Source organism: Suncus etruscus, chromosome 7 (assembly GCF_024139225.1).
Source record: "Suncus etruscus isolate mSunEtr1 chromosome 7, mSunEtr1.pri.cur, whole genome shotgun sequence".
Taxonomy (NCBI): Eukaryota; Metazoa; Chordata; class Mammalia; order Eulipotyphla; family Soricidae; genus Suncus; species Suncus etruscus.
In genome coordinates, this window is record NC_064854.1 from 42,415,692 (window position 1) to 42,442,017 (window position 26,326).

Sequence of the window (26,326 nt, forward strand, 5' to 3'; positions counted from 1 at the left end):
GCAACCACTTGTACCCTAATTATATCTCTTTAGTCTCAAAAAGCAGCCCTCCTTTTTGGTTTCACCCCAAGATGTAGCAGCAGTAGCCTATATAAGAGGGAGAGAGTTATAGGTTTTGTTTTCTCAGCTCACAATTGAACTTGGGATGTTAGTGCATTGTGTGTATCTCCTCCCTCAGAACTGACCACACCTGGAATGGGCGGGTAGAGGAAGCTGACGGGAGAGAGGGGATAAGAGGGAGAGTTAGAGAGAGAAGAGGGGCATAAGCGAGAATCAGCAGCAAGATACAACAGAGAAACTCAGCATCAGATTCAGTGTGAGCAATTCAACCTCAGATTCAGCATCAGCAATTGAGCATCAGCAAGAAGCAGCAGCAGTAGCATTAGCAAAGGAATTAGTCTGCAAGGAAACCTAGAGAAACAGCTGAAAGGGAGACAGAGGCAGAGAGAGCCAGAAGGAGTAGAGAAGTAGCTGCTAGGATAAGGCTTAGCATAGAAGCCATGTGAGGAAATGTATATGTTAGGTTAGGACAGTAAAATAAAGCTGGCTGTCTTCATCTGACTGCTTTGTGAGTTTTTCCATTGTTTCTCTGCAGCTTTCAGGCCCTTGGGCTTAAGGGGTAGGAGGAGCCAGGCTGAAAAAGACTTCACCATCCCCACACCAACTCTAGACTCTTTCAATTAAATTACAAAACAGTGCAGGAGCTAAAAGTGACAGGGAGGAGCTCACCTTTCTTTTGTTTGAGACTAAACCTATGCTCCCAATTTAAGTTAACTGCCACCTCTTTTCTCTAACTAAGTAAGGGTCTCCAGAGTCCCACCCCTGAAAATATTTGTATAGTCTCTCTGACTTATACTTTTGGGTTCTAATGGAAAATTCTGTGACTAGTTCTATTTTTCTTCCTTTTTTTCCCTTGAAGGTTAGGGAGAGCTCTCTCATTTCCTTCCTTTGTTGCCCATATTGACAGGACCCTTTGATACGATTTGTATCACTTTGTGATCATGATCTGACCAGTAGAAAGGGGCAGAGAAAAGGAAAAGACTGTTCAATTTGATGCAGGCAGGTAGATAGGGAAGGAAAACATAGCAATGAATTCTTGGAAGCAACAAAACCATCTAGACTAAAAATCAACTAATAACCAAGGCCTGATAAGACCTTTAACTGGAGCCAGAATAGATCCAGAGAAAACGGAATGCCCCCCACAAGGCCAGGGAAGGCATGTCAAGAAAGAAGACCATCTAGACTAGCCCCTAGCAACACCCTAAAAACAAGACTCTCATCTAAGTAGAAAGCTCAAAGTAGAGCAGGATGAGAGAAACCCTACATAAACCAACTTAGAACAAAGGAGTTGCACTCATGTGCTCCGTGGGCCCATGAACATGGTGCCTGCATACACATGTCTTCCGCATCTTTACTCTTGACATGTGGACTTTCCTACTTTCATGCTGGATTGTGTACCGTGTGTACCATTCTTTCTGCCTTTGGAGAAGAATTCTCTTTAAAGCACATTCGATGCTCTTATCTACTCTCCTTTCTCTTTAGAATTTCCTAATAAAACCTGTTTTTACTTCGTTGCTTGTCTCTCCCTAAAATTTTTTTTTTTGTTTTGTTTTTTGTTTTTTGGGCCATACCCGGCAGTGCTCAGGGGTTACTCCTGGCTGTCTGCTCAGAAATAGCTCCTGGCAGGCACAGGGGACCATATGGGACACCGGGATTCGAACCAACCACCTTTGGTCCTGGATCGGCTGCTTGCAAGGCAAACGCCGCTGTGCTATCTCTCCGGGCCCTAAAATTCTTTTCTATGAGGGAAAGTGACAGACCTGAAAGGCCTAGGACTAACTTTGCTTTCCTTCTCAGAACAAGGTTCATTTACAGTTGTAGATCTCCCTGGTGTGACTGGAGGCAAAGAGAGAGAAAGGGGGAAGATGTTTTGTTCTCAAGACTACTGCTGCTCTCCTTTCCACACCCAGTAAACTCAGAGTATAATCCTAACTTTATCCTCCTGATAGTGTTGGGGACTATATGAGATGCAGAGAATTGAACCATAGTATGCTGTGTGCAAAGCAAATGTCTTACTGGCTGTACTATCTCTCTGGCCCTGGCATCATTGTTTTTAGTATAGAAGTAGAGGTATTATTTAGAAAACCTTATCTAAATAGTCACTAACCTAGTTGCTTTTCTTCTATAATTGAAAAAAAAATGAATAAATTATTTTATTTAACATAGCAAAGAATTTCTTTTGAAATCACTGTTTATTATTTCAAAATTATTAGAATTCAGTGGCTCACAGAAAATACCATTACTTGCTTTGCCCTCCTAGGTTTCATACCTAGTATCTAAACTTTGTCTGAATCATTATCAGTTTAACAAAATCAATAATGCTTGCTAATCTTTATTAATGTCTTTTTAAAATATGTAAAATATTTTATATATTAACTACAGGCAATGAACAAAATTGCACTAATTATCTCTAAATTCTACTCATTTTTAATGAGAGATAAGTTGCAAAATTTATTTTTAACTTCAGGTATTATCTCAACTGCCATCTCTTTTTGGCTGATGAGTTATTTCAAGGATGTCTGTTTTACATAAAAGGACTTTGTGAAGATGCCCTTAATGTCAGAATTGATAACTGTCCTAAAACTGATGCATCTGTCATAATCCTTGTAAAGGTGGGTAGATATATACTACTATAAAGTAATATTAGTATAAAGAATCTAAAATGGAAAATGGAGTTTTAAATTAATTATATGTGTATATATCTCTAGACTCAAAACTAAACAATATCTTTGAATAGCAAATGGTCTAAAATGCCCCCAAAAGAACATTATTTGCTGTGAAATCTATTTTACTAGTTAACATGCTATATAAATAATTCCTTCCTTGCACTTAAATATTTTATGAAGTCCTTTATTTTCAAATCCATGTGCATAATATTATTTGCAGCTAATAAATTTTTCTAATGCATAATTGATAAGTAACAACTATTCTCTCCCAGCTATAGCATGTCATGAAATAGTCTTAGTTACAACTCAGAAGTTTTAGTTGAATTTTTGAGTCCTCTTATATTTTATTTAGTGCAGAGGGCAAACCAGATAGTATTCAGGGTCCGGATGGATAGCACAGGGGCGTTTGCCTTGCAAGTAGCCGATCCAGGACCAAAGGTGGTTGGTTCGAATCCCGATGTCCCATAAGGTTCTCCCATGCCTGCCAGGAGCTATTTCTGAGCAGACAGCCAGGAGTAACCCCTGAGCAATGCTGGGTGTGACCCAAAAGCCAAAATAAAAAACAAAACAAAACAGAACAAAACAAAAAACATATAGTATTCAGGATTTACTCTTGACTCTGTTCTCAGGGATCACTCCTAGCAGTGCTCAGGGGACCATATGCAACCAAATGCAAGATGATTGCCTGTACACTGTATTATTTCTTCAGTTTATCTGTATTATCACTGTATTATCATCATAACAATATAACTATAAGAATTCTTTTTTTTTTTTTTTTTTTGGTTTTTGGGCCACACCCGGCGGTGCTCATGGGTTACTCCTGGCTGTCTGCTCAGAAATAGCTCCTGGCAGGCACGGGGGACCATATGGGACACCGGGATTCGAACCAACTACCTTTGGTCCTGGATCGGCTGCTTGCAAGGCAAACGCTGCTGTGTTATCTCTCCGGGCCCAAGAATTCTTTTAAAGAGGATTAGAGGGGCCGGGAAGGTGGCGCTAAAGGTAAGGTGTCTGCCTTGCTAGCGCTAGCGTAGGATGGACCGCAGTTCAGTTCGATCCCCCGGTGTCCCATATGGTCCCCCCAAGCCAGGGGTGATTTCTGAGCACATAGCCAGGAGTAATCCCTGAGCGTCAAACGGGTGTGGCTCAAAAACCAAAATAAATAAATAAATAAATAAATAAATAGGATTAGAATATGGAACTCTAATTTTAAGTGTTTTTATATAATTCAGCAGAATTCTAGCAGTTTATACTTTATTTTGTGACAGAATAGTCATAAAATAAAGTTGATAGTCATTTAGAAGTAGGACAAGAGTAATAATAAAGGATTAAAATTAAACCCTTGAATTAGGGTTAAAGTTAAATAGGAGACCTTTCACAAAGGAATTTTTTTTGGGCCACACCCAGTGACACTCAAGGATTACTCCTGGCTATGCACTCAGAAATCACTCCAGGCTCAGGGGACCATATGGGACACTGGGGATGGAATGGAAGTTCATCCTGAATCAGCCGCGCGCAAGGCAAACACCCTACTGCTGCGCTATTACTCCTGCCACAACAAAAAGGGATATTTTTGATAGAACTCTAATGTGTAAGAAAACTTGTTTTTTTTTGGGGGGGGGCCGGGAAAGTGGCGCTAGAGGTAAGGTGTCTGCCTTGCAAGCGCTAGCGTAGGACGGACGGTGGTTCGATCCCCCGGCGTCCCATATGGTCCCCCCAAGCCAGGGGCGATTTCTGAGCGCATAGCCAGGAGTAACTTCTGAGCATCAAACGGGTGTGGCCCAAAAACCAAAAAAAAAAAAAAAGAAAGAAAACTTGTTTTTATGAGCTTGTTTTATGGACATCTGAGTAAATTAACATTTTGTCCAGTAACTAAATGATGGAATGTAAAGGAAAAGATGAGAATATTTCTAAAATCTTCACCAAAGATAAAATTGAATGGAAATTTTAGAATAAAAAAACCCAAAACAGATATACCTCCAACCACCTCTTACACAATTAAATTAGACCACTATTTTATAAAACCCTGAATTTCTAGCATTCCAAACTACCCAATGCAAAAAACAGGACAGTGGGGAAGGTAAGGAAGGCATTAGCAGCTAGGATATGGAGGTAAATTCCAACAAATTTCCAAGTCCTCCACAGCATACAAACCCTATAGATGAAGACCTAAACGCAGCATTTAATGTCTTAGCAATGTAATTCAAAGAATCATTAACCTAAGAAATTAAGAAATCCATAGATTTCAACCAATTCAAAGAATGCTATCAGAAAATGAGAAAATTTATACAAATGAAACTAAGAGAACTAAAAAATATGTTAGCAAGCCATAATAGCAGAATTATATATAGAGAGAATCACATGGATGAACTTGAAGACAAAAACAAGCCTAAAACTGAAAAAAAAAAAGTCAATAAAGAAATGAGAGACAAAAATTGGAAGAAAATGTATGATACTCAATGAACAAAGCTTCTAGACAGGGGCTCCTGCTTAATTTATTTCTATATTTTAATTGTTATTTAATTATTTTGCTTTTTTTTAACAGAACCATAGAAAATGTATCATCTTGTTCTGCATCATATTTTAGTCTTCTTACAAATTGAGAAAAAAAGTGGGTGTTAAAAGTGGCAAAGCAGTCTCATAAGCATTGAGCAGAAATAAAAAATGAATAGACCTAAATACTCAATCCAAAGTCAACGATAATAGAATCAAGAACCCAAACTACAACAAGCTATACACAAAAGGGACCTGTTACACTAGCAGTCCAGGGTGGGCAAAGGGAGGAGATATCAGATGCATGCTGGGAACAGTGGTGGAGAGAAGTCAACACTGGTGTGGGAATTGCCCTAATTCACTCTCACTCTGTACCTTAAATATAACTGTGAAAGACTTGTAATTCAAAATAAAAAATAAAGCAAATTTTAAAAATTAAAAAAGAAATAATTCAATAAATATGTAGGGTATGTGTATTTTTAGCAAGACAAGTAGATTTGTGCTGGACCAGTAGTACAACAGGTAGAAGATTTGCCTTGATCACAACCAACCCGGATTCAATTCTTGGTGCCCCATATGTTCCCCTACGCCTTGAGCAAAAAGCCAGAAATAAAACCTAAGTACCACTGGATATGGTCCAAAACCTTCCCCCAAATATTTTTTAAAGAAAAGAAAAAAGAGAAAATTAGATTTAACTATAGGTGTTTGATTTTGAAGTGTATGATATGCATTATAAACATCACATAGAAAGTATAAAATGTGCTGTTTTAATATAAGAAAATATGTCAAAATATTTTATATAGTTTTCTGTAAAAATAAATTTTGACATAAATCTTCAACAATTGCTATTATTTTGTTAGCTGGATAACACACGAACATATTCTCTAGATGAATTTTGTGAAGAACAACTACAGCAAGTTGCTCAGGCATCAAAACAACTTGCAGCTCTCAGAGATGAATCAAGTTTGGCAATAAAAAATGTAATTTTAAAGGTAATTTTATAATTATATCTTATGTGTTAGTTTTTATGTATTGACTTGTTCCAAATTACATCCCTGAAATAAGTGTTAGAAATAGGGGACAAAAGTAATTAACCATCTTTAATTGTCTTTCACTTTTTTACTTATTTCACTTGTCATAGTCACATTAAATTTCATTCATTTTGTTCTAAAATACAAGATTTCAACCATCAGGATAGTATTACATTAAGTATGTGTGCCCTGCTTGCGTTATCTAGTTTTTGCCAATAAATATTTAGATTGATTCTGTGTTTTGCACAACACTTTTTTTGTTGTCATTTTCTTTAATAAGTTTGATATTCTTTTATACACTTCTGAAATTCCAGCAACCTACAAACTGATGCTTTTATATAGTGAAAGTTCTTTTTTCTTTTTTTCTCCTTGATTAGATTATTTTAATATATGTTTCATCTCAATTGCATTTTGGTATTTTTTTTTCTCTTCATTTTGCTGGTGAAGTCTTTGTTTTTTGTTTGTTTGGGGGGCGGGGAGGAGCTCCATCTAGTTGTGCTCAACTTTGAACTTAGGGATCACTGCTGGTGGGCCTTGGAGAATCATATGTGATACCTGGGATTGAATTTGGGTTGGCTGCATTCAAGGCAAGTACTTTACTAACTGTACTGGCAGGGCTGGTGGAGATATGTGCAGTTATGAGGGATGGGGTAGACATCTATTGTCAGGTCAGATGCAGCTTTATTGTTGATTACTGGGAAATGGTGATTGGCATGTATTACTGTGGCTGCTGCATTTCACTATGGCTTCTTGAAAGTTGGACACTGACGATGACAGTAAAGCTGTCCGAGTTGACATCTGAATTATCACCTGAGTTATCACTGAAAGTCAGAGACCACCTCCGATAATGCAAGATGCAAAAGAGGTGTTTATTTGGCTAGCCAAGGTTCAAGTTTCATCCAACCAGGGGAGTCTTGACCAGGACCCCAATCCAAACTTCCAAGCTGTTTATATTGGGCTTTTTTAAAAATATAAAATCTTCATTTAAGCACCATGATTACAAACATGATTGTAGTTGGGTTTCAGTCATAAACAGAATATCTCCTTTCACCAGTGCAACATTCCCACCACCAATATCCCCTCCTTCTTCCCAATTCCTGCCTGTATTCGAGATAGGCATTTTCTTTATAAGCTTCAACAATACAAGCATTTCATTTGTTAATACAAGCAGCTCTTCTTCACCACTTTACATGATTGGCTCATTTTCATTTGCACACAAATCACATCATGTTTTAGGATTAATGTCCCAACTCATTGCTAACTCAACTTTGTGTCAAGGGGTCCTTATTTGGTGGAACATTTGAATTCACCTAGTTCCTCTATTTCAGCAGAACAGGGAGGGTGGCATTGCCCTTTAGAGGGCACATTTTGTGGTTTTATCTTTGAGCTAACACCCCCTGCCTATGGAGAAGTTGTAGAATTGGAAAATACTTTACAGAGACTTTTCTGGGGGCTTGGAACTACCTTGGTCCTAGGCCCAGAGAACTTTGGTTCTCACAGAAACAACACCGTTGCAACAGTATATGGCCATGCTTTTGGTATACAACGTTTCTGCACCTCTACCACTAAGGAGCCAAACACTTTCCAAGTTTTTCACTGTTTTCTGAAAGTTTTATTGTGTACTCCAAGGCTCTTCCAAGGGTGGTTCTGTTTGTGCATAGTTGTCAATACACAAAAACTAAGGATTTTCTCAGAGATCACTGGGATGAAAGTGGGACTAATAAATGTTCAAATCATCTATTCTGCCTTCTCGGAAGAATTTTAAAACCTGTGTGGAAATATCCAAATATGATGTGATCAAACTCTGGTCAGGGGTCTCCAAAAGACTGCACACTAGAATCTACAAGAATCACTGGGGAAGGGTAGGATGGGAGGTGCTACTAAATCCTGATATCCTGAACCATTTTAGTTTGATGAAATTTAGAATTTGTTTGTTTAGGTTTGGAAGGTCTCTGGGTTCAGGGGTCCTCTTGGTGGGTCAGAAGATAATAAGTGTTCTAAGGGTTGGAGCCATGTTAGTTAGCTGCATGCAAGGCAAGTGCCTTCCTTACTCACTGTATTCCCCACTCCAGCCCATAAACTTCGAATTTCTGTGGGAGAGCCCAAGCAGCACTGAGTAAAGCCTATCAAGTGAATCTAATGTACATCTAGATTGAAAAGCATTTCATGGCAATGTTTTCGCTTGTTTGTTGGTTTGTTTGTTTTGGGGGTATTTGAGCTACACTTGTCTTGCTCAGACATTACTCCTGGAGGTGCTAATAGGGGGACCAAATGAGATACTAGGGATTGAATCCAGGTCAGCTACTTGCAAGACAATTGCTCTGCTCATTTACTATCACTCCAGTCTATTCATGGCAATGTTGGGAATGCGTAAGTTTAGAAAAATATCATAATTAGAGAACTTATGGAATAGAAACCAAGAGTCACCATCATTGAGGAATACCGGGAGACAGATCTGAGATGTGCCTAACCCCAAACCATCAAGCCTCTATTACCAGGAGTGGCACCTGGATGCCCTGAGCACTGTTTAGGAGACTCCTCTCAAAAAAGAAAAATAAAATAAAGAAAGATAGTTGTATTTAAAAAGAATAATTTTAAATAAGTTCAAGATTATTTTTAAAAGTTAATAAATATATATTTTAGTAATACTAATGCCACCCCATTTATGAATGTGTATGTATGTATAATTTAAAAATCAAAATGTAATATCCTCCAAGCAGCTTATGGAATATTTTACTTTTGAAAACACTCTGAAATAATATTTGAACTAAAATTTTTCTTAATTCTGTGTTTTGTAGTTTATATGTATTGGAAAAATAATATTCTGAAAGCTATAGGCTAGTATTTATGAGGGTATGAGTTTGGTCCTGACACAGCACAAATACTAGTACCACCGCCACCACCACTCCTACTACCAACACCATTACCACCACCAACAACTAGTAGTAGTCATAGTAGTCATCATGGTCATAGTTGTTAGTAGTAGTCATAGTAGTAGTAGTCATCCTCATAGTTGTAGTAGTCATAGTAGTTGACGTTGTCGTCATAGTGGTGGTGGTGGTGGTGTCTCCAAGGGCCTCTTAAAATATTGCTATGCAGGGCCAGAGCAATATAACATAGTTGTAGTTAGGGCATTTTCCTTGCATTAAAATAAAGTGGGAAGTGGAAGATTGATTGCATTTTAGGAAATCTTTTTTAGACATGCTCTTTCTCATTGGTGATTCACTATATTTGAAGAGAGTCCTGCTTAGTACACATAATCACACTGATGCTTAATAATATATACTTCCTATTTGGATTCTATTAACATTTCTGATTGTACAACCCCAAATTGCATAGGTTTCAGAACATGGCTTGTTTTCTTTTGTGTCTGACACTTAAGTGTAAGTATAAAATAAAATTTTAATGAGTGTTGATAACATCTAGTTTTGAATTTTTTGACCAATAAAATAATTAAAACAAGGAAATCACTTGATTCTCAATTATTTGTTGAATTATAGGTGGCAGAAAGGGAAAATATTGAAGAGTACTTTGTGTCTGATGCTCCTGAATGCCATACACATTTCAAGACGGCTAAATACAAACGTTTGTTAGGAGCATCTTTGAAGTTTCTGAAGCTGATTGACTACTTCTTTCTGGAACTCATTCATCAACTAGTTCATAAAGCAATCACAATGCTTTTGGAATTTTTTCACTGTTCTGCGAGTATGCTGTTGTCTGTGGGGAAAAAAAATGAACAGCTCTACAAGTAATCAGTTCTTTTTGACTTGTAAAAATATTATACTCTTTTGACTTTCAAAAGGAATTGAAAATCATATACATTTTGGGTTTTAATGCATAATATATTATATACTTCAATCAATATATTGCCATTTGAAGGAAATATTCAATAATTAATTAAAAGTAAAATTTTATCCCTAATTAATTACATTAATTTTTATATTCAATTCTTGTAATTATATGAAATTATTATATAGTAATACTTAATATTGTTCATAAATTTTGTTTGTTTTTGGATCACACCAGATGGTACTCAATAGTTATTCCTGGCTCTGTGCTCAGAAATCTCTCCAAGCAGACACAGGGAACCATATGGGATGCAGCGATTTGAACCCCATCCTGAATCAGCTATGTGCAAGGCAAATGCCTTGTTGCTGTGCTATCTCTCTGGCCCTGTAGTTTATAAATTTTAAGAAAATTAATCCATTAAAATTTTTGACACAGGTCACATTACGTATGATATAGGGGTCCATTAAAATTGAAACATTTTCTTTATAAAATAAATATCTTTAATTAAGCACCATGGTTACAAGCATGTTTGTAGTTTTGTTTTAATTATATAAAAAAGTAGAACACTCCCCTTCACTAGTGCAACCTTCCCACCACCAATGCCTCCAACTCCCTCCTCCCACACCTCTTGCCTATATTCAAGACAGGCATTCTATTTCTCTTATTCACTACCATTATCATGGTAGTTGTCACTGTAGTTATTTCTCTAACTGAAATCACCACTCTTTGTGGTAAGCTTCATATTGTGGGCCGGACCTTCCAACTCTCCTCTCTATTGTCTCTGTGTATTATTACAATAATGTCTTTTACATTTCTTAAATCCCACAGATGAGTGAGAATATTCTGTCTATCTCCCTCTGGCTTATTTCACTCACCATAATAGTTTCCATGAACATCTATGTATAGGAAGATTTCATGACTTCATTTTTCCTGATGGCTGTATAATATTCCATTGTGTATATATATACCACAGTTTCTTTAGCACTCATCTGTTGTTGAGCACCTGGGTTGTCTCCAGATTCTAGTTGTTGTAAATAGCACTGCAATAAACATAGGTGTGCAGAATGCATTTATGTATTGTGTTTTTGTGGTCTTAAGGTATATCTCTAGAAGTGGTATAGCTAGATCATATGGAAACTCGATTTCTAGGTTTTTGAGGAATCTCCATATTTTTTTTTCATAAAGGCTGAATAAGATGATATTCCCACCAGCAGTGAATGAGAGTTCCTTTCTTCCCACATCCCCCTAGCACATATTGTTCTTGTTCTTTTGATGTGTGCTAGTCTCTGTAACATGAGATGATACTTAATTGTTGGTCAGATTTGCATCTCCCTGATGATTTGTGATGTGAAACATTTTTATGTGTCTTTTTGTCATTTGTTCATTTCTTCTCATTTTTTGATGGATTAGATTTTTTTCTTATTAAGTTTTGTCAGTATCTTGTATATCTTATATATTAGCCCCTTATATGATGGGTATTGGGTGAATAGTTTCTCTAATTCTGTAGGTGGCTTTTATATCCTCATCACTACTTCCAATTGAGGTGCAGAAGCTTCTCAGCTTAATATAGTTATATCTGTTTTTCTCCATTTTCACTTGTTTGGACAATGGTATTTTCTCCTTGAAGATGCCTTTAATCTCAATGTCATGGAGAGTTTTATCTAAATGATATTCTTTTTTTTTTTTTTTTTTTTTTTTGTGGTTTTTGGGTCACACCCGGCAGTGCTCAGGGGTTACTCCTGGCTCCATGCTCAGAAATTGCTCCTGGCAGGCACGGGGGACCATATGGGACGCTGGGATTCGAACCGATGACCTCTTGCATGAAAGGCAAATGCTTTACCTCCATGCTATCTCTCCAGCCCCTCTAAATGATATTCTATATATTTTATAGTTCCAGGTCTGATATGATCTTTAATTCATTTGGATTTAACCTTTATGCAGGGTTTTAGATGGAAGTCTGAGTTTGCTTTTTTGCATGTGACTAACCAATTGTCCCTATACCTCTTTTGAAGAGACTTCCCTTGCTCCATTTTGCATTTCTTGCCCCTTTATCAAATATTAATTAGTTGTATGTCTGGGGAACATTCTCCGATACTCAATTCTATTCCACTGATCTGAGGGTCTGTATTTATTCCAATACCATACTGTTTTAACAACTATTGCTTTGTAGTAAAATTTAAGGTTGGGAAAGGTGATACCTTCCATGTTCCTTTTCCTAAGGTTGCTCTAGCTATTCATGGGTTTTTATTGTTTCAAATGAATTTCAGAAGTGTTTTATACACTTCTTTGAAGAATGTCCTGGGTATTCTTTGAGAAATTGCGTTAAATATGTACAAAGATTTGGGGAGTATTACCATTTTAATGATGTTAATCTTCTGAACCCATGAACAGAGTGTTTGCCACCATTTTCTTGTTTTCTCTTATTTCTTGAAACAATATTTTATAGTTTTCTTTGTATAGGTGTTTCACCTCTTTAGCAGAGCGTTTGTCACCATTTTCTTGTTTTCTCTTATTTCTTGAAACAGTGTTTTATAGTTTTCTTTGTATAGGTCTTTCACCTCTTTAGTAAGTTGACTCCTAGGTATTTGAGTTTGTGTGACACTAATGTGAATGGGATTGTTTTTATAATGTTCATTTCTTCTCTACCATTATTTGTGTATAAGAAATCCATTGAATTTTGCATGTTAAAAATTAGAATACTTTTTACTATAAGTTTTTCCCAATGTTTCTTAGATGAATTTTTTATCCGATGGTCAAATTTTACTCTTTTGTATTTTTATTTGCCAAATCTGTAAATGTGTAAATTGTATTCTGTCGTAAAAGCAAACTCTTAAAAATATGTGAGAATGATTCTGTTAGGAACCACAGGACTCAATTGCTATTTGAATTAATTCTAAGCAATTTATACTCAGAGCAAAATGAGTTCACCTTCTATTTAAATACTACTGTTGAAGCAAAGTATTTAAAAAAAAAACCCATGACTGAATTTATCAATGATAGCATATGTAATATGAATTTAAATTGTAAATTATTTTAACTCTTTTACAGTCACAATTTAACATTATGATTGTAATCATATCAAAGTTTTAATATTAGAACTAGAGAGCTGAAAATGTATAAGCTGATAAAAGTTTAAAGATTTTAAAATATATTAATTCTATGATTAACTAATTAATTCACAAATGTTATTTAGCAATTAACTAAGGCACCATAACTAATATGATTTATTGTCAGACTATACAGAAAATATAACCAAGTTAGTAATCGTGTATGATCATAATATTGTGCCTAAACTATGGATAGATGTGCATTTATGCATTTATAAAAGTATTCATATTCATTTTTTAAAAACCTATCTTCATATTTTTGTCTTCTGGGTCACATTCAGAAACCTTAAAGAGTTGATCTTGTCTCAGTATTTGGAGTCTGCTTGTGCTCAGAGAATCATGTAGTGCCAAGGACTAAACCAAGGTCTCTCATGTAAAGCTTGTGCATTTGCCCTTTGAGCTATATCCCCATTCCTAAATATATTTTAAAATGATATGTAATTCATTTATTTCTAGAAAATTTGGAAAATAAAAATTATACAAATTTCAACGTTTATATTCAGTATCATATTATTCTGATCTTTCCCTTTAGACATGTTTTTCTAGTTTTGATTCCATAGTATTTTATTTTATAGTTTATTTTATTTTATTATTTTTAATTAAACAGCATAATTACAAGTTAGTTACAAGTTATTTTTATCACAGCTAAAGTTGTTTATGATTGAGTTACAGCCATGCATGCAATGTACAACAACCTTAACCAGTGCATATTTCCCATCATCAGTGTCCTCAGTTTCCCTATCACCCTCTCAGTCTTCTCTCCCCTTCCTGTCTCTGGGTATTTTCTCCCCCCCCACCTCACCTCTCTCTCTTTTCCATTTTTTCCCTTTCCCTTTTTTTTTTCAGTTTTAGAGACTTTGGTTTGCAGTACAGTGCACATTTCTTCTCCACTAATGTCCTCAGTTTCCCTCCCACCCACTTCCCCGACTTGCCTCTGGTCAGTCATTTTACTTCTCTCTCATTCTCTCTCTTCTCAATTTATACTGTAGTTTTCACTATTGCTAATTAAGCAATTACTTACATAATTTATTTTTAAATAATATCTTTATTTAAACACCGTGTTACAAAAATAATTTATTTAAATAATTTAAGCAATTTATATTTATATTATATATATATATATATGAGTGCAATGTCTTCCTACACATCTCTTGATTTTTAAGAAATGCCCATCTCGTTTTATAGCCTTTTAAAGCCTAAAGTCAGAGTTGTCTGATATTAGCGTGGCCATCTTATCATTTTTAAGGGAGTTGTTTGCTTGAAGGATTGTCCTCCAATTTTTGACTTTGAATCTGTGTTTCTCTGACTATTCATATATGTTTCTTGCAGGAGCAAAATCTTGGGTTCTATTTCCTGACCCATATTTCATTCTGTATCTCTTAATTGGTGCAGTTCATCTATTGATGTTGAGAGATTATTGTGATGGAGTTTTGTGTCATCTTTTTAGTAGAAGTTTGGTGTGTTTATGGGGTCTGCCTTGCCTGAAAGTAAACCATCCTCCTTCTTTTACATTTGGTTTTGAGTTCTGTGAAGTTTCTGAGCTGTTAATTCATGTAGCTATGTATCCTTTCTTCAAACTTGAGTGAAAGTCTGGCTAGGTGAAGCATTCTTGACAAGGTGTTTATTTTGTTGAATTTTTTTCACTATATCCCACCACTGCTTTGGACCTGGAGGGTTGCTTGTGATAAATCTGATGTAAATATTTTTTAAATGCCATATTTTTTTAAAACAAAATACATGCACATTTACTTTGTCCCTCAAGGTCCCAGATTGTAGAATATTATAATATTTCTTAGCAGTACACAAAGCAATCCAAAGCCACAAAATTTATGCAACTCCTTTAACATTAAAGGCTATAGTATTGTTGACACAGTTTATCATAATACATTATTTCATTAAGGATGAGTCAAAGGAGCACAGCAAAGATGGTGTTATTGTGGCATTTGTTTGCATAGGCTCAGCAAAATATGGGGGACATGGAAAGGAAAAGCCTTGGCCTAAATACAAGGGGACGTTACCCCTGAAATTTTCTGGCATAAGACCAACTCTAGGCTCCAGGCATATTAAGTTGCCTAACCCAAGTCATTGTCTGTAGTGCCAATACACTTTTATTTTTCACAGAGTCAGTGTTGTTGATGTAAGGTTTCTGTAGCTAAGGATCCTGGAATATGTCCATATCCTACATCAAAGTCAGGATGATGCAGAGCATCCTTTAGTTTCACTCACAATTAGAGGGTGATGCAGAAAGCTCAGTCCTGAAAGCAGGTTGTTGTTGTTGTTGTTAAGTCCTCTGGGTGTTAAAGGGAAGTCTCTGTTGAATAGGTCTATGCCAGAGCAGTGGTATGTCTTCCCTGGTATAGGAAAACAACCATGGTTGTTTTGTAGATGGCATCCCTGGTTCAGGGGTAAATGGACAATGCCCATTCTTCTGAGGCCTAAGCCAGGTCTTTATGACAATGTACAGGGTGTAAGGTCTCACTGCATTACAAGATTTGTGTGTTCCCATCTCTATTAGATAAGAACGTGTTTGTATATAATTTCCCACTTTAATGTGCCTATGCAAAGGAAGAACTATGCCACATGGCATAATTGGTGCCTATGGGGACGCTAGAACAAGTCCAACAATCCTTTGACTGATGTAAATATTAAGAAGGTTTCTTTATACATAAGTTCCCTTTTGATCTTGCTGCTTTTAGTAGTCTATTCACTGTTGTGTCTAGGATGTGCCTTGGACTACTTTTATCTGAATTTCTTTTAAGATGTCTATGGGCATCCAGGATATGGGTGCAAGTATTTCTCAGCTCTGAGAATTTTTCATTGTAGATGTCTGTGACTGTTGTTTCTTCATATGGGTTTTCTTTCTTGTTCTCTGAGACCCAAATGATTCTTATGTTGTTCATGTTAAATTTATCCCAAATGTCTATTGTTGTCTGTTTGCTTATTTTGAGGATATTTTCCATCTTCTGTTATTTATTTTAAGACCCTTTTCAATTACTTCAGCTAATCAGAGGTGTTATGTAGCTCATCTTCCAGCTCACTGATTCTGTCCTCAGCAACTGTTATTCGGCTGGTAAGGTTCAGTGTGGTTTTTATTCCACCTACTCTGTTTTTCAGCCCTGATATTTCTGTTTGAAGTTTTCTCATTTCTACTCACATCTCTTCTTGAGTCTTATGGGTTGTCCATTCCATGGTGTCTTGACTTCTTTGAACAGCCTTAATATTTTCTATTTAAAGTCCTAATCAGAGAGGTTATGTAGGTAACTGATGGTTAGGTCTTCAGAACTAGCATCTTCATTAACAAGGTGTGGTGGAGTTCTGAGTTGTTTTCTCATTGTGGCTTTTGTAGTGTGTTGCTATTTTTAAGTGCTGTGGTGAGGTTTCTTGACTGGAAGAAATGTTCAGCGAAGCAGCTACACTCTTGGCTGACTCACACACCTCAATTGAATTCAAAATGCCCATTTTTTACTCAAAATTTCTCCCACAGCCTAAAGCCGATCTTGCTGGGTTCACACACCTCAGTTCAATTCAAAATAACCTTTATAGTTAATTTTAAAAGTAAAACATGAGTGTACTTTTATATTGTAAAAGAAATGCCTTGGTAAGGATTCAAGTACACCTTTAAGAACATTGTACTGGTGAAGGGGTGTGTTCTGTTTGTAACTGAAACCCAACTACAAACATTCTTGTAATCGTGATACTTAAATACTTATGTTAAAAAAAGGAAAGGACAACACAAATTAAAATGTCTTCAAAAATTTTAGATTAAATATTTAAATTTTTTAAATTTTTTATTTTATACATTTTTAAAACCCATGATTTACAAAGTTGCTTAAATATAATTATTTCTAGCATTGAATAAACCAGACATAACAGGTTCTAATTTTTTTGTTTTTTTATCCCCTATACTTTGCATGACTTACGTTGTGAATCTTTCAGATTAAAATTAATTCACTAGAGGACAGAGATATAGTACAGAAATTGGGTGCTTGCCAACTGGATTTCAATCCCTGGTATTCCATATGGTCCAGTGAGCTCTCCAGGAATAATACCTAAGCATTGCCAAGTGTTATCCAAAAGCCAAACAAATAAATTCCTTAGATCTCATTTTACCTGTGATCAAATGGAGATAATATTAATACTCTATTTACATCATAATTTTTGAAAATAATAGTAAATGGCTGGTAAATTGTAGCTATCATTGTTGATTAGTTTCTATTGACCTCTAAAAATTTATGAAATATATCTTTTAACTGATTTTGTGGTTCTGTTCTTTGGCTCTTGTTTCGTTTTTAAATTGAAAAAATGTGGGGGCCTGGAGAGATAGCACAGCGGCGTTTGCCTTGCAAGCAGCCAATCCAGGACCAAAGGTGGTTGGTTCGAATCCCGGTGTCCCATATGGTCCCCCATGCCTGCCAGAAGCTATTTCTGAGCAGACAGCAGGAGTAACCCCTGAGCAACGCCGGGTGTGGCCCAAAAACCAAAAAAAAAAAAAATGTGGGGGCTATTTTAATTTATTTAAAATGCCTTTTGTGTTTCTATTATAGAATTGTATGAGATTACTATGTGGTTACATGCATAAATACACACACACTTAAAAAACCAACAAGTCATTTTCTAGCTCATTTTACTTGTTTATATTTTGCCTCTTCTTCCTCAGATGTTTTTAAACACTTTGAAAGTACTTTTCTTCACCTATTTTCCTTCTCAATTCTGAATCTAGAATATACAAAGATATCGTTGCTTTCATTGGAAAGATAGCAAGAGACAAGGAAGATCGTGATAGTATTTCAAAGTCACAAGATACGTATATTCTAAAGTCTGAATTAAAAGCAGAAAAGGAAATTAATGAGGTAAAAGTGCAAAAATATATGCAAATATTTATGTAAATGAATAGTAAGTTTTGAAATAAAATGTGATTTGTGATAATACACTTTGCCAGTACTTATACACAGATGTATACACTGCAGAAAACAATTGCATTTTTCTCATTCATTGAGTAGTTACTATGTAGTTACTACATAACTAGTAGTAGTTAGTAGTTACTAGTAATTACTAGTTACTATTTGTTACTGGAAAAATAGATGTCATTCCCTATTATATTTTTTCTTCATTTTTTTCAGAGAATTTTTATTTATTATGTTACTTAAAGATAACATGTCATGTGCAAAACACTTTGAGAGTCAAGATATGTCAGAATCCATGCTTTATATAGGGAGGTATGAGTTTGTTTCTCACTACTGTATGTCTCCACAAGTACTGCTTAACTCCCAGTGGTCCTCAAACTATGGCCCGCGGGCCACATATTGTATTTGTATTTGTTTTGTTTCTTCATTGCAAAATAAGATATATGCAGTGTGCATAAGAATTCGTTCATAAGTTTTGTTTTTACTATAGTCAGACCCTCCAATGGTCTGAGGGACAGTGAACTGGCCCCCTGTATAAAAAGTTTGAGGACCCCTGGAAGGTATCTACCAAGTTCTGAACTAAGAACAATACTAGAGAACTACTGGGTGTTGCCCAAAATCAAACAAGAAAAAAGCACTTTGAAAGAGCACATGGGTCTTTCATTTGCATATTTTCTGTGTGGTAAGAATCATTCCAGCATACATTCCATCAGCATTTTCTAAAATTAAACTTTATATTGGTAGAAATTTGTCTTATTTGACAAAAGCTGAGTTTTATGTGATAGTATTGTATATTATGTGCTGTGTTCATTTCTGCTTTATATTTTAGGTAGATTTAGTAATGAAGAAAGATGCTGGTGTTTATTAAATAAATTAAAATATGTACATTTATGAGATTGAGGTTTGGAAATAGATGCAACCAAATATCAGTGTGTGATAGGATTCTAGATCTTTTTTTGCTTTGTTTTGTGTTATTTTTGTTTTTGGGTCACACCCGGCAGTGCTCAGGGGTTACTCCTGGCTCTTTGCTCAGAAATAGCCCCTGGCAGGCTCGGGGGACCATATGGGATGTCGTTATTTGAACCACCGTCCTTCTGCATGCGAGGCAAATACACTACCTCCATGCTATCTCGCCGGCCCTCTAGATCACTTTTTTTTTTTATAAATTATCTTTATTTAAACACCGTGATTACAAATATAATTGTAGTTGTATGATTACAGTCATGTAAAGAACACCCCCCTTCACCAGTGCAGGATTCCCACCACCAATTTCCCAGATCTATCTATTCCCCACCCCACCCACACCTGTACTCAAGACAGGCTTTCTTTTTCCCTCATTCATTCACATTGTTATGATAGTTTTCAGTGTAGTTATTTCTCTAACTGCACTTATCACTCCCTCTAGATCATTTTTACTCTCATATATATCTTTCCTTTTTGTTGTTGTTGTTTTGGTTTTTTTGTGTCATACCCAGTGATGCTCAGGGGTTACTCCTGGCTATGCGCTCAGAAATAGCCCCTGGCTTGGGGGGACCATATGAGACACCGGGGGAACCAACCAAGGTCCATCCTAGGCTAGCACTTGTTAGGCAGACACCTTACCTCTAACGCCACCTCTCCAGGCCCTCTTATATATCTTTCTATTGAGTCTAAAAATGATATAATACATGCATTATATTTACATATTATGAATCAAGTGCATTATAGTTGCAAAACATATAGTATATGCACAAATTAAAGTACAGTTGAGCAAAATCCAAATATACTTCATCTGGCTTAATGTCTATGTGTATTTCTTTTTTATTATGAGTTAATTATCTATGGTACTTTGTGGATGAACTTTAGGAGGTTTTTCAGATGCTATTTTGTTATTGAAATTTTGCTACAAAAGCATTTATAAGCATACTATTGTATGAAGCTATTTTTTTCTATTTTCTTTTTTTTTTTTTTTTTTTTTGGTTTTTGGGCCACACCCGGCGTTGCTCAGGGGTTACTCCTGGCTGTCTGCTCAGAAATAGCTCCTGGCTATTCGAACCAACCACCTCTGGTCCTGGATCGGCTGCTTGCAAGGCAAACGCCGCTGTGCTATCTCTCCGGGCCCGAAGCTATTCATTTTTTAAACATTTTGGGGGAGCACCACACCTGATTGTGATCAGGGGTTACTTCTAACTCTGTCTATATTTTGAAAATATAGACTGGACAGAGATTACCAGTGACTTCAAGAAGCTGAAAGGCCAGAAGTTCAGAGCCCCACCCAGACCCTCCCTAAGGAGCTGAATGGAAAATGGGGGAAAGCCTAGGGTACCTTCAAGCTCCACCAAGGGGCCCAACTCACCGGCTTGCCCAGGCATGTGGCCCGGGGAAGCCCTGGAGATCTGGAGCAAGGCGGTAGAGGGGTGCTGGGGTTACCCAAGTCCCGCACCCCCACTAGGCCTGGTTAAGGAGGCCTCCGGCATGGTAGGGGCCTGCCAAACCCCCTCCTGCTAGACTCCCAGCTCCCAGGAAGGAGAGATCCTTCAAGAAGCTGGGAGGCCAGAAGTACACTGAGATGACTTAACAACAACGACCTGCTTACAGGACAGGGCTTCCTGCATTGCCCTTTCATGGTGAGGTGAAACGAGAAGACACTCCACATCATGACTTCAATGTAGGATATGCAGATTCCAGAATCTTTAATACAGAAACATGATACCAACAACAGAGACTGTGTGAAAAGTGTGTTGGCACTACGGACAATGTCTTGGATCAGACGATAACTTGCCTGAAGCCTAGAGTTGGTCTTATACAAGGAAACTTCAGGGGTAGGATCTCTTTGTATTTAGGCCAAGGTTATTCCTTTCCATGCCTCTCATATTTTGGTGGGCCTATGCAAACAACATTTGCCACTCTCACACCGTTTTTACTGTGCTCCTTTGACTCTAATCCTTAAAATGCACCCACTTAAAATTTGAGGTTAACACCGTTTTTACTGAGCTCCTTTGACTCTAATCCTTAAAATGCACCCACTTAAAATTTGAGGTTAACTTAAGCTAATATGCATGTACATGGAAATGTAAAAAATACTATGCCTCTAATGTTTAAGGAGTTATGTAAGTTTTATGGCTTTAGATTGCCTTGTGTGCTGTTAAGAAATATTATAATGTGCTACAATCTGGGGACTTGAGGGACAAAGTAATTGTACATGGATTCTGTTTTATTTGTCTTAACGTTCTTTGGCTGAAAGTTCAAAGTTAAGATATCAGCAAGGGGACTTCTTCTGAGAATTATGTTATGGGTGATTGTCCTTCCACTGTAACTTTACCTTGTCCTCTTTCTTTGCATCTTTTGTTCTCATAATTAAAAATAAAAAAATTTAAAAAAATAATAAATCTTTTTTTGTTTGTTTGTTTTTTTTTGGGCCACACCTCTCCGGTTCTGTCTGTGGTATAGAAATTTATAAAAAAAAAAAAAAAAAAGCTTTGCCTACTATATACCACAGACAGAGCACTTCCCAGATAAATACTAATGTGAGAAATAAACTATAAACTAAAAGGAAATATCTTTATGACCTTAGCTTTTTAAAGAATCTTAAACACGGAACCGGAGAGGTGGCGCTAGAGGTAAGGTGTCTACCTTGCAAGCGCTAGCCAAGGAAGAACCGAGGTTCGATCCCCCGGCGTCCCATATGGTCCCCCCAAGCCAGGGGCAATTTCTGAGCGCTTAGCCACGAGTAACCCCTGAGCATCAAACGGGTGTGGCCCCAAAAAACAAACAAACAAAAAAGAATCTTAAACACAAACATAAATGGAAAGATTCATAAATCCTATTATATTGATATGTATAATTACTAATAATCAAATATATTATAAGCATAATACAAATAAGACATTAGTAGAATACATTGAAATATTTTTAAATTCTTGATAATAACAACATCAATAGCTAATAAGAAAAATACACATAAGATATAAAATTAGAATTTAATAATTTTGAGGACCTCCAAATACTAGGGCATTTAGAAATTTCTCCTACCAATACTTTGCCAACTGGACCATTTGGTTTCATACTAGGATCCAGTGCTTTGATGCTATTATGACCTGGCAGTACTCAGGGGAGGAGATATGAAATTCCAAAGATTAAATTTAGTTCCTTGCTCAAGAGATTCATATGCTTTCGCATGATTCTTGAGTGATCTCTCTGGTTCTGAAAATATGTGATTTTGAAATGCACAACAAAGTTAGAAATAAGGTAAGTACAAGTTCAAAACACACTAAAATGCCAAATCAAACTCAGCTGATTGATAAACATAAAATGCTGGTGATAATTTGTGGGGATATGAAACAATAAAAACATGCGTTTTGCCAAGGATCATTTTAATATATATATCCATATATATACATATGAGCACTTTGGTAACTGTTTTGCCTTAGCATAATTGAAAATAAATAGGCCTTTTATTCCAAAATCTTACTTTTTTTTTTTTTTGGTTATACCTAGTGGTGCTCAGGGGTTACTCCTGGCTCGAAGGCTTGGGGGACCATATGGGAATGCTGGGGACCAAATCCTGGTTGGCCGTGTGCAAGGTAAATACCCTACTCACTGTACTATTCACTTGGATCCCAGAAATTTTACTTAAATATGAACAGTTAAGGGTCCAAAGTGATAGCACAGAGGGTAGGGCATTTGCCTTGCTTACAACCAATCCAGGATCAATTTGAGTTTGATCATCTGCATCCCATAAGATTCCCCAAGTTTTCCAGGAGTGATTTCTGAGTGCAATACCAGTAGTAATCTCTGAGTACCAAGCCAGGAGTAACCCCTGAGCATCATCAGGTGTGGCCAAACCCACTCTCCCCAAGAAAACCAAACCAAACCAAAACAGTAAAGGTGTTAGAGCCATAGTACCACAGCTAGGGCATTTGCCTTGCTCTTGACAAGGCAGAATTTCATCACCAGCATGATGAAATTCTTCTGAGCACTGACAGGAGTCACAAGAAACATTAATAGAACTCACTATCATTGAATTATGTTTTCATGTATGCAGAATGTCCATTTTGTACTCTGCCCTTTTGCATACCCCTTCATAGGATCATATTTCTCTTTAACTTCCTTAACTCCTTATCATCATTACTCCTCATTTACCCTTTCTAACTTAAATACTGTAGAGTCCTAAGTCACAGACCAAAGTGGTGCCCTGGAGTTAACACCCACCCAACTATTTTAAAAGACATAAAAAGGACACTTACGTCTTTTCAACATTTTATGGGTGTTTTCTTTGACGGCTATAACTTTTGCTGAATATTTTCTTTTACAGTGACGATCCCCCTCCCCCCTGTTTTTTATCTTCTCTTTGTGAACTGCTCAGTATGGAATTTGGTGTGAAAGAATCCCTCAGTTTAATGCTTCTGTTTGAACCAAGTCATGGGTATTGTTGGAAATGTTCTTACACCCCCATATATCTGATAGCACCACGTGGCTTTATTTCTTGTTTGCTTAGGCACACTAAAATGGGAAAATACTATACATACCAATAAGTTCTTATCTAATAGAGATGGGAACACACAAATCTTGTAGTGCAATGAGACCTAACACCCTGAACATTGACATAAAGACCTGGCACAGGCCTCAGAAGAATGGGCATTCTCCATTCACCCCTGATCTAGAGAAGACATCTACAAAACATCCAAGGTTGTATATACCATAACCTGGAGGCATTCCTCTACCAGGGAAGACCCTACAGCTGCTCTGACATCAATCTACTCAAAAGAGACTTCCCTTAACACTGAGAAGACTTAACAAGAACAATGACCTGCTTACTGGACAGGGCTTGCTGTATTGCCCCTTAATTGTGAGGTTTGTCTATAACATCACCTGGAAGCAATCCTCTACCATGGAAGACCCTACCACTGCTCAGACATCGTCCTGCTCAAAAGATTTATTTTTTAAATATTTGTTGATGTATTTTATATTTTTCCATGAAATATTAGCATTTTCTATTAGGTTTAAATCATTTCATCTTCAACTGTTCAACTTTTTCTCAGATTTCTAAAAAGCTATTTGATAGGATTTCAGTATTAATGACTGTTGACACTTGTTTTGCTTCTCAGCATGTTGTCTATACTGAAGACTTCTCCATGTGCACTCAAAAAGACTCTATATATAGCCATTAGGGAGTGGATACATCTGTAAAGATCTATTAACCAACCCACACTCAATACTGCTGTTTGTTTTTCTGTCTGATTTATCTGTTCCAATGATGAGAGTGACCAGGGCCTGGTAAGATCTTTACCTAGAGCTTCTGCAGTCAGAGAAAGCTAGAAACGCTCTTCCAGACAAAAACAGATAAGAATTTGAAGAAGGTTCCACCAAACATTAAAGGGTCTTCTTCAATGACACTGCCTTAATCAATTCTTAAGCAGAAAACTCCAAGACAAGGCAACCTGAAGAATACCATTAAAAAGCCAGTCTTCAGGGCTCTCCTATTGGGCTCATTACTCTCTCTTCCTCTCCCTCCCCCTCCTCATAATTTCTAAATAAAATGTTTTTACTTCACTGTTCATTTCCTCCTTAAATTCCTTTCTGAGAGAAAGGTTACGAACCTGGAAGGCCTAGGTAAGGTCTAGGGCTGATTTTCCTTTCCTGCAAAAAACAAGGCTCTCAATGTTAGATCTCCTCAGCCTTTCCTAGTTGGCAGAGGTAGAGAGAGAGAGAGAAAGAGAGAGAGAGGAGAGAGAGAGGAGAGAGAGAGGAGAGAGAGGAGAGAGGAGAGAGGAGAGAGAGGAGAGGAGAGAGGAGAGGAGAGAGGAGAGGAGAGAGAGAGGAGAGGAGAGAGAGAGCGAGAGGAGAGAGAAGGATGGAGGGAGAGAGGGAGGGGGAGAGGGAGGGAGGGGGAGAGGGAGGTGGGGAGGGGGAGAGGGAGGTGGGGAGGGGGAGAGGGAGGGAGGGAGAGAGGGAGGGAGGGAAGGAGGGAGAGAGGGAGGGAGGGAAGGAGGGAGAGAGGGAGGGACAGGGAAGGAGGGAGAGAGGGAGGGACAGGGAGGGAGGAAGAGAGGGAGGGAGGGAGAGAGGGAGGGAGAGGGAGGGAGGGAGAGAGGGAGGGAGGGAGGGGGAGAGGGAGGGGGAGAGGGAGGGAGGGAGAGAGGGAGGGAGAGAGGGAGGGAGGGGGAGAGGGAGGGAGGGGGAGAGGGAGGGAGGGGGAGAGGGAGGGAGAAAGAGAGAGAGAGAGGGAGGGGGAGAGGGAGGGAGAGAGAGGGAGGGAGAGAGAGGGGGAGAGGGAGGGGGAGAGGGAGGGAGAGAGAGAGGGAGGGAGAGAGAGAGGGAGGGAGAGAGAGGGAGGGAGAGAGAGGGAGGGAGAGAGAGAGGGAGAAAGAGAGAAAGAAGAGAGAAAGAAAGAGAAAGAAGAAAGAGAGAAAAGAAAGAAAGAAAGAAAGAAAGAAGAGAAGAAAGAAGAAGAAGAAAGAAAGAAAGAAGAAAGAAAGAAAGAAAGAAAGAAGAAAGAAAAAGAAAAAGAAAAGAAAGAAAGAAGAAAGAAAAGAAAGAAAGAAGAAAGAAAGAAAAGAAAGAAAGAGAGAAGAAAGAAAGAAAGAAAGAAGAAAGAGAGAAAGAAAGAAAAGTATGGAAAGAAAGAGAAAGAAAAAAGAAAGAAGAAAGAAAGAAAGAAAGAAAAAAGAAAAAGAAAGAAAAAAAGAAAAAAGGAAGAAAGAAATAAAGAAAGAAAGAGAAAGAAAGAGAAAAAGAAGAAAGAAAGAAAGAAGAAAGAAAGAAAGAAAGAAGAGAAAGAGAGAGAAAGAAAGAAAAGAAAGAGAGAGAGAGAAAAGAAAGAAAAGAAAGAAAAAGAAAGAAAGAAAAGAAAGAAAGAAAGAAAGAGAAAGAAAGAAAGAAAAGAAAGAGAGAGAGAGAGAGAGAAAGAAAGAAAGAAAGAAGAAAGAAAGAAAGAAAAGAAAGAAAGAAAGAAAGAAAGAAGAAAGAAAGAAAGAGAGAGAGAAGAAGAGAAAGAAGAAAGAAAAAAGAAAGAAAAGAAAGAAAGAAAGAAAGAAAGAAAGAAGAAAGAAAGAAAGAAAGAAGAAAGAAAGAAAGAAGAAAAGAAAGAGAAGAAGAAAGAAAGAAAGAAAGAAAGAAAGAAAGAAAGAAAGAAAGAAAGAAAGAAAGAAAGAAAGAGAGAGAAGAAAGAAAAAGAAGAGAAAGAGAGAAAGAAAGTGGTAGGTAGATTTCCTGCTGCCTCTTTCTTCCTCACTTTATATAAGATACCCGGGAACTCCACAGGCATCAGCCTTATTTGACTTGCTTATAAATATGTT

The 26,326-nt window shown here is 37.1% G+C and overlaps 1 protein-coding gene across 1 annotated transcript in view; it reads left to right on the forward strand.

The window, feature by feature from the left end:
- DNAH14 (dynein axonemal heavy chain 14) overlaps positions 1 to 26,326 on the forward strand; it is a 367,193-nt gene that overhangs the window by 23,076 nt on the left and 317,791 nt on the right. The window contains exons 7-10 of the mRNA XM_049777552.1: positions 2,528 to 2,672; positions 6,080 to 6,211; positions 9,751 to 9,998; positions 17,867 to 17,996. Of these exons, the coding sequence (XP_049633509.1) occupies positions 2,528 to 2,672; positions 6,080 to 6,211; positions 9,751 to 9,998; positions 17,867 to 17,996 (655 nt within the window). The remainder of the gene's footprint in view (positions 1 to 2,527; positions 2,673 to 6,079; positions 6,212 to 9,750; positions 9,999 to 17,866; positions 17,997 to 26,326) is intronic.